We start from the raw sequence: 12,664 nt of genomic DNA, 5'->3' as shown, positions 1-12,664 counted from the left end.
AGAACAGGACTGGGCAATGACCTCACGACGTGAATTATCGGCTCCCATCCGATGTAGCATTTCGCTCGGAGCCAGATACATATCCGACCATTGCTCTGGAATCGCTTCCGAGAATCATCGGGACTACCAAGGTCCAGATGGGCCGAACGAGGGAGAGGAAACGCTCGGGAAGTTGATTAGCGGAACGATTCTCCCGGCGAAATTACCGCAGGATCATTCGCATCTCGGAGCAAATATCTCCCGAATTCGGAGAGGTCTTAGCTCATCGACCATACCGAGGAGTTCGAGGATTTTACGGACGTACAGATTTTGTATCTTCATGCAAATGAGAAAGCGAGATGAATTCATCCGCGAAACAAATCATTGCTCAGGAGCTTTTCTGGATGATTCGGGGATCCTTGGGAAGGTTCCTCCAGAGAACGGGAATGGAATTCGGCAACGGAGCGACGGTGAGCCCTTCGATGGAAGAGCCGGGGAAAGGGGGCAGGCAAGCAGCGAGCGCCGATCGGAGACCGCAGTAATTTCTCAAAATTTAGTATTCGATGTGTTTCGGTCTCTCACAGAGGAGGTCGACACTTTTTGGAAAAGCTCTCGGTCATGTACAGCGCTCACTTTGTCAGAACTAACTCGACGGAGAGAGCTGACAGCGCACGAAATTAGTATCATGCTGCGAAAACGACATTGTGCGCAGAAGTCTTCCATATGAGCGCTTAGTCATAAAGTAGGCGAGCAACAAAAAGATTTGCTTCGTATCGTAGTGCCCGGAAACGAACGCCGAGGCTGAGACGGTGCCACCCCAACAACAACGACTGCGGCCACGGTAGCAACAACGACAATGGGGTGCGGAGCCACTCGCCGCCGAGCAGCATCCCCGACTAAATGGCCGGGTCGACCGACTCAAGAGAAAGAGGAAGTTCGCGGCAGGTCCTGTCGCAAGCCTAGGACGGGTTCGAGCGAGGGAGCTTCCAGACAGACGGGCAGGCAGGCGGCTGGCTGTCCAAGCGAACGGGGAGCAACTTACTCCTGGAGGGACATTCGCAACTTTTTAGCGCCGCCTCCACAAAGGGAGAGCCCTTTGCTGCCTCCATTCCTCTCTGAAGAGCCCGCAGCAGCAAGGGAAAATGGCTATGGTCTCCACTGATAGGAGTTCGCAACGGATGCCAATCGAGTTCCTGCTCGGTTGCTCCGAGACCTTGTTACGCTTTCGGCTACAAAGTTCCATTGAGTTCCTGACTGCAGTCGCGGACGTTGAGATGCGCTTGATTCGGTTCTCCCGGGAAACGTGCGGGCTCTGCTCAAGACTCTGGTGATTCAGAAAGGTCCGGAATTCGGACGAAGCATATCTGGAATGCACTCGGTTGTCTGCGGAGAGCTCGGCAGAAGCAGCTCGAAGAGGAGCTCCGATTATTCAACAGGCGAGCTTGCCGCCTTGAGGGACTACTTCAAGGGCGGATCGGCTTAGCATGGGGCTATTCCTTGCACTTCGCAAATAATAATATCGGCTCGCAGGGAGTACAGGTATGTACGTTCTACTGCCTCGTAGCGATGAAACCCTGTGCGTATACAAACAGCCGTATATATTTCTCCCGTCAGGGAAATGCGTGTGACTGAAGCGCGCAGTCGGAGAAAAGGCGACACATAAATAATTCAAATCCACAAAAATCTCTCTTCCGTTGGTTTCAGAACCCTCCGCCTCCCCCCGCAGCAGCGGCGGCAGAAGAAGCAGCTTTCCGCCGTCTTTTCGTCGTCTCTTCCTTCGCACGTTCTTATGACGGATGTTCTCGGCCGGTCTCGTCTTAGCGCACGAGCGAGTCTCCGTACCACTTTGAATTCGCTCATTTTCGGCGGAATTCTCCCTCGTCCTTCGTCTCCTTTCCGTACGGGGAAGAGGAAAAGCTTCTCAATTATCCGATCCGCCTATTCTACCTCTAGCAACGACTTCATCTGCCTCTCACGTCTCCGGCACTCGATCAAAATTAGCTCGGGATCACAGCTCGGGACGTCGCTCGTTTCGCGAGCACCAATGATAATCTTCCCATGCGTCGTGCCTAACCCATTTCCAGGAACAGTTTCTCGTGATTCTCGTCCAAGATTTCCAGCATGCTTCGGGACAGTCATAGGCTACCGAGCTCTCCGATCGGTTCTGTCCTGTTGCATCCTCTCGCAAAATAAACGAGATACAGATGCCTCCGGGGCAAAGTCGGTGGACGGAGGATAGACAGCGGAAGGGATGCCAACTATACCAAAGTAATAGAAGACGACGACGACGACGCCGATGTCCTCGGCGACGAAGAAGAACAGCCGACGAAGAAGACATTCCAGAGAGGTCTCGGAAACGACAATTAGATGAGGAAAGTCTTGGCCGACGGGACGGAGGCCCACAGTCCCGGAAGAGCTTCCACCAACAGTCGGTGCAAGGATTCTCAGAGGGAAAGCTTCGCGGATAAAGTCCCCAGCCCGACGACCGACACCTACTAGGCGCGAAGCAGCAGCCGCGGGCAGCAGCAGAATCAGCAGCTGCGTCGGTCCTATACGCAGCACGGCAAGGCCTAGATTCCTGGAGCGCAAACGTTGCGGATAAGAAGCGGTGGTCCACTCACTCCCTCAATGCCCTTTCGGCTGCTGCCGCCACCGTCGCCGCTTCATTTTGTTTCTCGAACCTATTGTTTGTGAACAAAAGACTCTTTCATTACGTAAGGACAGGATCCAGGATCAGAGCATCAGGCCGGCGTGTGCACATGTCATGAGTGTGCATACATACCTCCGATAGAGCAACATAAACAAGGCCCGCGCGCCTCAGAGCGCGGGAAAGAATTTCTGACGGTCTCTGTATTGATCCCCGTAAATTCGGCGCGATCTCTTGGCGCGGAGCCGGAACATCTCCGGGAGCGTCGAGCCTGCCGACGCGTATGGTTGCAAGAAGTCTCGTGCAAAAGCGTCAACCGCATACACGGCCTCGATGCTCATCGAGGCTTCTGCGGAGCCTGGATTACAGGGCTCTTGACTCTCTTTGAATTTATCTCGAGCCGCGACTCCCGCACAAACCTCGCCACGCTTCCAACTCCCGGTCGGCGGCGGAACGATTTCGGAGAGCAAGCTCTACCCGAAATTCGGAGAGAAAAAGCTTCCGATAATAAACGATGGCATCTGTCCAATGTCGGGCCCTGTGCCTTGTCTGAGGAGACGGCCGAGGGGCCGCATCCCCGATATTGACACCCGAACTCACAGATAAGCATCCTGTTCGACGTTCGCTAATATACAATTCGAGTTTCTGTCGCAACATGCATCGGTGGTTCCGGGCACGACGTCGTGCCAGAATTCGAGATTTCCGAAAACATATCCGTCTCGCACCCTCGCGGATATCCCTCGCGGAGATCAGTGAAAGGGCGTGGATTAATGAAAATGTTAGGAATGATTCTCGTTCGGGCTGATGATGATCCAGAACTCTCAAAGGAGGAGTTGGAAACCAGACGAGTGAAGGGCGTCCTTTTGCGCTATAAGGTAGCAAATGAGCTGTAGCTCTGACTGAGCTGCTTACTCGTGCGGGCGGTCGTACGGCGGGACCCGTCGAGAGAACTCGATTCTCGAAGCGAGAGAAAAAAAAATAACCTGCATCAAGTCGAGCGAATTCTTCACGCGACAGTCGGCACAGCGAGATGGAAACCCGAGGAAAAATCGGCTCTCGCACTCTCGGCACTTCGTTTCGTATTCAGGAAGTTTGTTGAAATTTACGTACACAATTACCCACTGCTGCCTAGTGGCAGCGCGCCGCTCGCAGAGTTTGACAAATGGCGGATACTTACCGCTAGTGTTAGCGTTGCATAGCTTCCTCTGGCTCCGAACCGAGTAGGTGTCTCGGTCGCAACCTTTGCCGATGTGTTTCGTGTCCAGTTGAATCTTGGAGAAAATCTCGTCGATTTCACAGTCGGACGGGCAGGTGTCCAGCTGAGCATTTCCATAAAGCGACACTGAGCCGCCGGTGTAGTCGATCTGTAAGGGGAGAATAGGAGACGGTCACTCTGTTACGAGGTTTGAAAGGATTCGTTCTCCGAACCGCGAGGATTCGGACCTCGGACTCTGAAAGGATGGCCACCGAGCCTTGAACAAGCCGAGCTTTTCGGAAGCGCGTACGGAATTCTGAACTGTCCCGGGAGGGAGCTTCGGTTCCACGGAGGGAGACAAAAAGGTTTCAGCCATCAGAATCGTTACCGGAAGATTCAACGGCGCGGCTTAGCGGAAGAATTCGGGAACTTCTATCGCCGCGACTTTTTATTCTTCTCCACGGAAAAATCTGAGTGCACAAAAATGAATCACGGATTAAGACCCGTCCCCATCGCTTCACCCGAAAAAATCATAGATTACTATGTCGCCGGAGGCTGCCTGCCGGGTTCAGGGGTTCCTTGCTCGCGGTCCTTGTTTGAAAGCACAGCGGTGCGGCGGCCTCGTTTCCTGCTAACTACAGGCGCAAGATAGCCAGGTGACGGCGCGCGAGCAACTCGCTCGTGTGCTCCTGGCTCGTGAGAGAGAATTCAGGGAAGTAACAATCGCGTTATCGACATCCACTCCAGCGAAACATACCGCGCCCGACACCAACTTGGACCAGCGTTACCACCGGAGGCAGAAGCGGCGGCATCATGCTGCAGAGATAACGGTATAACGCTCCCAGCTGCAAACTCGGAAGTGCTGGCATTCTCTGGAGGACTACAAGTCTCGAAGCCAGATGGAACTCCCCTGGAGAACTGGCGTGTGTTCATTCTTCCTCAACTGTGCTGCTCCCCACCGCTCCGTGACCTCTATTGTCACGGAACTCCGAGTTTAAAGCGCTCGTCGAGGTTCGGGACCGCAGGAGCATCCCATACATCGCTCACATCCGGATCATGAACTCGAGCATGGAAACTCCGGCCTCGATTGGATTTCAGTCGCCTACTGTCGCACTTTCTCGGATGAACGTATTCAGCCTCGAAGGTATCGAGTGCCCCTCGGTTTCTCTGGCGCTGATATATTTACCGGAATCGTGAGTACGAATAAAGGTGATCGATGGATGAAGCCTGAATTCCCGAGCTTCATCGATGATCCAAAGCGAAAAGCGTGGCCAACAAAATAATCATCTTTCCTCCGCCGCGGCGGACAGGTTCTGTTCTCCTCGCATGAATCGGGAATGAGTCTTAGAAAGCCATAGAGAATGTAAACACTCGAGTCGGAGCTTGATCGCTCAAATAGCGCCTCGAGTGAGTTCAATGCGTCAGGCTGGGTTTGCATCAATCGAAAGCAATAACTGCTCCGAGATTCTGTGAGGACTCGACTTCGGAGCCTTCCCTGCCGTCAGTGCCGACGCTTCCTCTCGATCAGAGTTTCCAGGGCGGGGCACTCTTTTGTATTGAGCTTCCCCGTGCGCTGATGATCTGAAGATATTCCTCACTCGCTGGCAGCCGACCCTACCGGGAGGCAGACAAGCGAACGACCGTGCAGGGTTCTCTCCCGGTTGGTCCTCAGTCTTTCCTGCTCCTTTCATCAGGAGCACTGGAAAACTTCACGTTGCCCGAGGGAAGTTGTCGAGCTGTGTTTTAATTTGTGTTAACTCTTCTCGCCGGCTTCCTCTGAGCCCCTCGTCCCCATTCGCTTTCTGTTCCACTCATCCTCTGGTTATGCTGTTCCGCTCATCTTCAAACTCCGGGAGGGAGAGGAAAAACTCTAGAGGAGCTCAGCCTTCCAAGTCGTCTCGCACCGTTTCGCTTAACGATCGCTAGAAGACGAGACCAGTTCAGTCGTCGCCGCCGTGTTCCCTCACTCTCTGTATCCCCAACATCCCGATGGGAAGTCTCCTTCATGTAATCGATGATCGTTCCGAGCGAGACAAATTCATCTCAAGTCGATTCCGCGGAGCCGGAGGAGTTTTGCTTTTCGCCGGTTCAAGCGCTGGCGTAGCCGACGCTGCCGCTAGATCGGCGGGAACATTCTCAGAATTAGTTCTGCCTCAAGAGAGCCCTCGACGGCCGTCCCGAGCTCTGTGCCCGCTGGATGAATGAAAGAGAATTCTCATCAACGGCCAAGTCATACCTTCTAGTCTCCCGATCGGAACCCCCGTTGCCCGGAGAGCCGCTTCGCTTGACCCTACCGGAGCCTATTTCGCCCGAGGCCATGGCAATAAACGAATGTGGTACAATGAGGTTAATAGCTCGCTAACTGATCAACTTCATAAATAGATAGTTATTACGCACGGAACGCTTGTACGATGTTGTAGAACATCCAATAAAGCCCGCCGAGCAACAACAAAATCCACGGGCCCGGAAGGCTCATTTGAGGAAGCCCGGAGCGGATTTTCAGGGGAGCTCATGTGCGGTGACATGCGCGAGACGATGGCGTGCTCCGGCTCTGCATCGTCGAATAGAATAAATCAAATGACATTCCAACTTTCGATCACGAAGCGAGCGAACACAACGGAATACCCTCTTTGATTCGCACTGGCGTTCGTCCCCGAATTGGGCGAATGAGATTTTTTCTCCGCGGCAACTGAGTTTGTTCCCCGTGTGCCGCTCGCTCGCCGACTTCGTGTTTGCGTCAAACAGAACAAAGACAACGACGTCAACCGGCTGAGCTTTCATTTAAGTCGAATTGGCTCCGCAAAGAGAGGAAATTCCCCCTGTTTTCTTGCTCTTTTTCCCCCGAAGCATTCCCCCGGAGCCTCAGATCTCGCTCGTTCCCGAGGAACGAAATCCCCTAAGAGTCGCGTCTGCTCGCTCGCTCGTCTGCCTGTCGCTTCGGCCGCCCACCCGCGCCCGAGCGCTTGCCACAGAGCGGACTTCGCGTCGGTCGTTCGCAAATTGGCCACCGTTATTGGCCCTTCTGCGCATCGCCCAGAGCGTCCCTGTATCCCCGTTCCCTCTAGCCTCGAATGATATTCCGGGACGACGACGGCGAACGGGAGCGAATGAACGGGCGCGCCGACGATTTCCTAACAACCAACAAATCGCTGCTGCTCGTGCACCCTCGTTCATCAGCAACGTGGCTGTCGACAAATTAGACTTTTGCGTCCCTGGAATTCCCTCAACAGTCGATAGGAAGGTGTTCCGCTGCGATAAGGTTGTGCTTTCTGTGGCGAGGTCAGGATTCGATGGAGTTTATGCAATTAGCCGCCGATGCACGAGCAAGCAAGTTCGCTGAGGAAATCTCGCTGCGTCAACTCGGATCGGCATGATTTTGTGCGCGACGCGGAAGAGGCGCCCCTCATGAAAAGCGTTCGAAACCGGCGTAATTGTTCTGGAAAACGCTCATTAAGCCCGCTTTTCGGATTTGCCTCCGTCAGACGGTTCCTCTCTTTCTATCAGGAAGTGTCTTCCTGAACATTCATCGGTCGACCTTCTGCGTGCGAGAAGCGGATACTTCTGGCATGTCTCCAACGCTATTGCGCTCTCCGTGCGGCCCACAAGTGAACAGCTGTTCCCGAGCGAAGGCGACGAATCTGACCGATAAATCAGCCTCGGAAGGAGAGTCGGAGCGTCGATTAGATGTCCTGCTTTTCACGCCAGGACTCCGATGGGATATTCCCGGTCATATCAGCGAGAAGTCCGATAAGATGAGATCTGGATGGACGATTGACCGATTGATGAATCGATTGAGCTCCGACTGAATACGCGAAACTGTCGTGATTTGGAATCCAGGTTCGTTCTGGAACTGAATGAGCCATCTCCTACGGATTCGTTCCACCCCCTCCCCCCTCTGGGAGATCCCCATTGCCAATAGAGATGAGCAGGAGAGAAAGCGAAAGTCGTTCTTATCTTGTTTGTCGCTGACCGCTGGCCCACAGGGTCGGCCACGATCGGTCGAACGGACGGCTCCGGCCGCAATATGCCCTGATAGGCAAGGCACGTCTGACTGAGGCTTTTGCAACCGTAGCCGATCGAAATGTTGATCTAGGAAATAGCTATCCGAACACAGCCGACTTCTGTCACACAGAGCTGCAATGATCAGCTCGTTCCCCGGGTCCCTCCGAAATCATATCACATAGTCGCCCCATTGTCAGAGTTAGCGATCGACGTCCGGTTCGTAGCCGCGATCATCGCCGGGGTGAAGAGGGCTACGGCTGCTCTCGACGAGTTCTCGGCGTTGGAGCCCCTGGGGTTGAATGTGACCGTGTATCGGTGGATTGAGAGCTGAATGAAGAGTGATATACAAGGGGGTACAAACCTGCTGAGCGATGGAGCTCCACTGCATGTGGCATTCCTTCTGCACCGTGATGGACACCGACACGGGTTTGCTCGTTTTCATCGAGCAGTCGTAGGCCACGACCTCGAAGATGTAGTTGTGACTGTCCTCGTAAACCAGAGGTCGCGTGTTGCGGATGTTCCCTTCTGCGTCGATTTGGAAAGGCGCGGCCTTGTCATCGTCCGTAGACACGATTTCGTACTTGCAGATGTCGGATTTCTTCGGGGTGCAGTCCTTGTCTCGTGCGGTGACCTGTAAGCAGAGCGACACGTTGTAGTTCCTCCGTCAAGGCATACTCGAATATGTGCATATGTACTGCGATATTCGAGGCTGGTCGAGTCGGATGAACAGGAGAAACCGCAGCATGACGAAGCCCGCAGGCTCGCAGCCGCCCCGTGTCGTATTCAGACGTTGCCGTCATCCGTCTGGAAGTGTCTTGCGCTCGCATAACCGAACACGAATGCTCGAATATATCTCTGCGCATGTATTTCCGCCCGAGAGATGTTTATCCTCTCACCACGCGACCTTTCTGACGAGGTGGATTCTAGCCGCAGATTCGGGAATATTATTATGCTTGTAATCTTTGTTGATATTGTGGCCAAAGAGGTCGACCGGGCAGCCGGTCGGTCGGTCGGTCTGCCATCTTATTATTATGATGAAGGATTAGGCTCTTATACGCTTGGCTGCTCACAATCTGCACTCAAATAGAAAAGCACGCAGAGCTCGACGTGAAGCAACATTCAAACATCGAAACAGAACAAATGGCCACTCTTTTCGATTGCCACGCGTGGGTCTTCCGAGAACAGACCTCGGCTTTATCAATAAAACATGGAATGAACATCGATCCGAATGCGTGCGTATTCTATTCTGCGACGCCGCCGTTCTAAACGACGTTGCGTCGACGTCGGACTAGTCGCGCAGGTCCTCAGAGGTTCGCTCCGATCGTGAGTTTCGTACAGATCGGAGTTGTTAGTTCCCGAATCGGCGATCAGCTCCTCTACGTTGCTTCTCTCGATACGCCACAGGCTGGAATTCGCACGACTGGCGGCCCACGGTTTTCAGAGGCTCCACACTCGAACGGGAACAGTGGGTGGTGTTGGTGAATAACGAGGAAGATCGGCTGGCTTAGAGAGCATTGTTGCCTGTCTGCTGATGGGCTGGTTTGCTGGTCGCTCAGATGACCGACGCGAGCGTCGCCCGATCGAGGCACCAGCTCACCGACCGGGAGCATTCCGGCGAGAGGAGAATTTGCATACAACGAGTGATAGAAGGAACAAACGACTTCCACGCAACATGTCACTCAGCCCCTCAACCGCTCGAAGATGTAGCTGCAGCAGAATCCGTCGCTGCGGCCACAGAAACGGAACAGCCTCTCTTCGTTGTTCCCCCGTTTCTCTTATTCTGCTTTTCCTTCCAACTTGTTCCCCCTCGGTGATACCACTGGAATACACACGAGGAGGGACCGACCAATTCCGTCTGTCCGCCCGGCTCTCTCTGCGTCCGTCAGTCGGTTCGTGGCGAAAGCAAAGCCGAAATTCGGTTTTTGCCTTCTCCTATTTCCTGTGCTATTCCCTCTCCGCCTCCCCGTCGTGCGAAACTCGTCTTCCAGCTGGCCCTCGAGATACATCTTGAAGACGCAAAGCTCCGCCTGCGCGGAGCGACTGGAGTCAAGCAACTCTGAAGGCGTCAGCGCTCGGACGTCGAGAATCTCGCACCCTCGAAAACGGAAACGCTCTGCGGGTATTCCCCGCGAAAGATTAAGCAGGCGAGACGCGAAAGAAAATAAGAATGCCGGCATCGACATCCCTACCGGGGATAGCCCTCCCGCATTTGTGCTATCCCATTGTGTACCCGACTGTTCTTGACGGCTCCTGGCGAAATTTACCAGATGCTTGATGGGGGCGAAATCGGAGACCGTCAGGAGTTCGGCCGAGCAATGGCGCTCAGACCACAGGGACTTCCTTCGCTGAAGAGATCTCATGGAATATGTCTGTGCTTTGTCTGAATGGCAACTCCCAACCCGGAATCGGAAAAGGTGAGATCGAAAACGATGAGCCGCGCCCTTTCTCCCCAGGGCTTTCAGGCTACTCGCAGTGGATGCGGAAGCGCGACGGAATCAGCTGCACATCATGGAGCAGAATCCCTCCCACTCGAGTAGGTGATAACGGCGACGACGGTAAGGTCTCACTTCTGATACGATAAGCGACTCTGCGAACTGCGCCCGATTCCACGTTGTCCAGAAAATATCTGCCACCAGTCTCGATTGTTCACTCTACGCGGTATATCGATGCCTAGTTCGCTCCCTAAAATGTTCCGACAAATGCGAACGGCCATCGCTTGCGTGGCTCCTAGAATTCTACCGGCAGCGGCAGCGTGGCACTCCCAGAAAGCAGAGGATCGGAGAACCTCATTCCCAGCGGTTCTAATCCGGTCAAAAAGGTGGAGTATTTGACAACAACGTATTCAGGTGCGAGCAGGGGAAAAAAGGACGCCTGTCAGGAGAGTCAGCCCAGTGGAACCCGTCGACACGGCTTGTTCTGCATATCCAAGCAGACCAGAGCTCGCGAGTAGTCCAGTGCGTGTGCATGCATAGGAGACCGACGGCGTACGCATGAAAAACGTTGGCGTCGAAAGCAGAGCGCCGAGGTTTCGACACGAGTACAACTCGACCCGTGGAACTTCGCGAAGGTCCTCCGACTGTGGTGCGTATCCGCCGATAAGGGCCGCTACCGGGTTCTCTTCGGAGGAGGCCACAGTGACCTCGTTCGAGTCACCGCATGGCTCCGATCAACAGATGCGTCGAGACCTTCGCAGCCTTTTTCGTTACCTACATACATCACTCTCGGGACGTCGGGGCTCGTTTTGTGCTTGAATGCAATGTGTGCTTGATTCGTCCAATATTTCCTTCGTTCCAGTGTGTAGGTGCTCGACTAGGCCCAGTGGCTGCGTGGCGCCACTTTCGGAGATGACGAGGCGCCTCTCATTTTTTTTTTGAAAAAATCCACTCGAGCGTTCCGCCCCTTGCCCGGCCTATCGGTGGCGCTTGTTTCCTTTGCTCAGTCTCCGACGAGTCTTGCCGGAGGCGGCCAGTTATCGACGATCTCGTGTATATACGTACATACCCCAGCCTCCCGAATGGGGGGCATGTACGTAGAGGCACGTACACCGGCAGCGTACGAGCTCAAAGGCTCATCCCAATCACCATCGGCAGTGTCTTGAATGACGCTCGAGAGCTAGCTTGAAGTTCCCTCAACCGTCAAACAGCCCACAGGTGGGCGATGGCGCTGACCGCCCCAGGCTGAAGGCCTCGAGGAAATCGTAATGATTTCGATCTAATCTTGAATTAAGCTCGAGTTGAATTCTGTCGCGTGCCTTCCCGTAGAGCAGCCATGCGTGCTGCTACATATTTCAAAATTAGATTCTACTGGGAAGGCGTTGGCCATCAGCGTTCAGGGTCAGCGGAGATAGATTCCTAGACCATTATTGCCGACCTCGTCAGTTCAAATGGCGATATCCGATCGAATTTCGCAAATGATGGTGCAAGGTGCAAATTACTTTGTGGGTAGCAGCTTCGGACGGAGACAAGACGAGTGAGCCGCAAGGCTCGGCACGAGGATCACGTTTTTTTCTGAATTTCCGGTGCTTGACGGACTTAGTCTCCGATAGAATCTCCATCGATTTCAGCGGCATTCGATACTGCTTGCTACAGAGAGATTGGAGGCACCGCCGTAAGAGGAATTCAGGATTGAGCCGAAGACGGCATCTTGTTCTGCATTCGATAGGCCGTTCGATTTTTAGTCACTAACGACTTCATAGCTCTGACGATGCCGACGCCATTCACCTCGGCTTCCGGGCGATGCAGCGGTACGATGAGGTCGAGAACCGTCCCTCAAAATGGTCCAGCGCACGGTGATCCATAAGGAAAGCCGTGATGAGAGCCGCCACTTCTGGGCCTTATCAACCCGGTCCTGGTGAGAGTCCGGGTTGTGAAGAAGGGATTCGCCAATCGAGATTGCACCAGACTCGTTCATGACTCTCGGCGTTATGCACGTAGTTTTTGTCCCCGGATGACATCTAATAAGATGTAGGCGGAAAAAATTGACTATGATGATAGATTAACGCGAGGAGGAACCGAGCCATCGGCCTCGCGACAGTCCCGTCAAGTGTGAGGCGCCGGGAGCGAGAACTCACGTCAAGATGCTTCGATGATGGGAGCTCGACTTTCAATTTGTTTCCTGCAGCTCATGCCCAGACCTGCTCGTTCACTTTTTGTGTGCGACAATCTCCTTCTCATGCAAGCTACAAGCTCGGTGGGCCGCCGGCAGAAACCACAGGGGGGACGAACATCATCAAGGGTAGCACAAGGCTCAACGGCTGCGGACATCGACAAATATTAAGACGACCACTTGAATATCACGGAGCCGATACTGCTTGGGAGATTCCGGCCTCGCGGCCTTTCAAA

At 54.0% G+C, this 12,664-nt stretch overlaps 1 protein-coding gene across 1 annotated transcript in view; it reads right to left on the bottom strand.

Moving 5' to 3' along the window:
• The window catches only part of Cals (calsyntenin 1), a 70,321-nt gene that overhangs the window by 3,843 nt on the left and 53,814 nt on the right, over nt 1-12,664 (bottom strand). The window contains exons 4-6 of the mRNA XM_029113173.1: nt 8,185-8,454; nt 3,804-3,990; nt 3,739-3,750 (exon numbers count right to left, since the gene is read on the bottom strand). Coding sequence (XP_028969006.1) covers nt 3,739-3,750; nt 3,804-3,990; nt 8,185-8,454 — 469 coding nt within the window. The remainder of the gene's footprint in view (nt 1-3,738; nt 3,751-3,803; nt 3,991-8,184; nt 8,455-12,664) is intronic.

This window comes from Galendromus occidentalis, unplaced genomic scaffold (assembly GCF_000255335.2).
Source record: "Galendromus occidentalis unplaced genomic scaffold, Mocc_1.1 scf7180000076381, whole genome shotgun sequence".
Classification (NCBI taxonomy): domain Eukaryota; kingdom Metazoa; phylum Arthropoda; class Arachnida; order Mesostigmata; family Phytoseiidae; genus Galendromus; species Galendromus occidentalis.
This window is presented reverse-complemented; position numbering and strand designations above follow the sequence as displayed.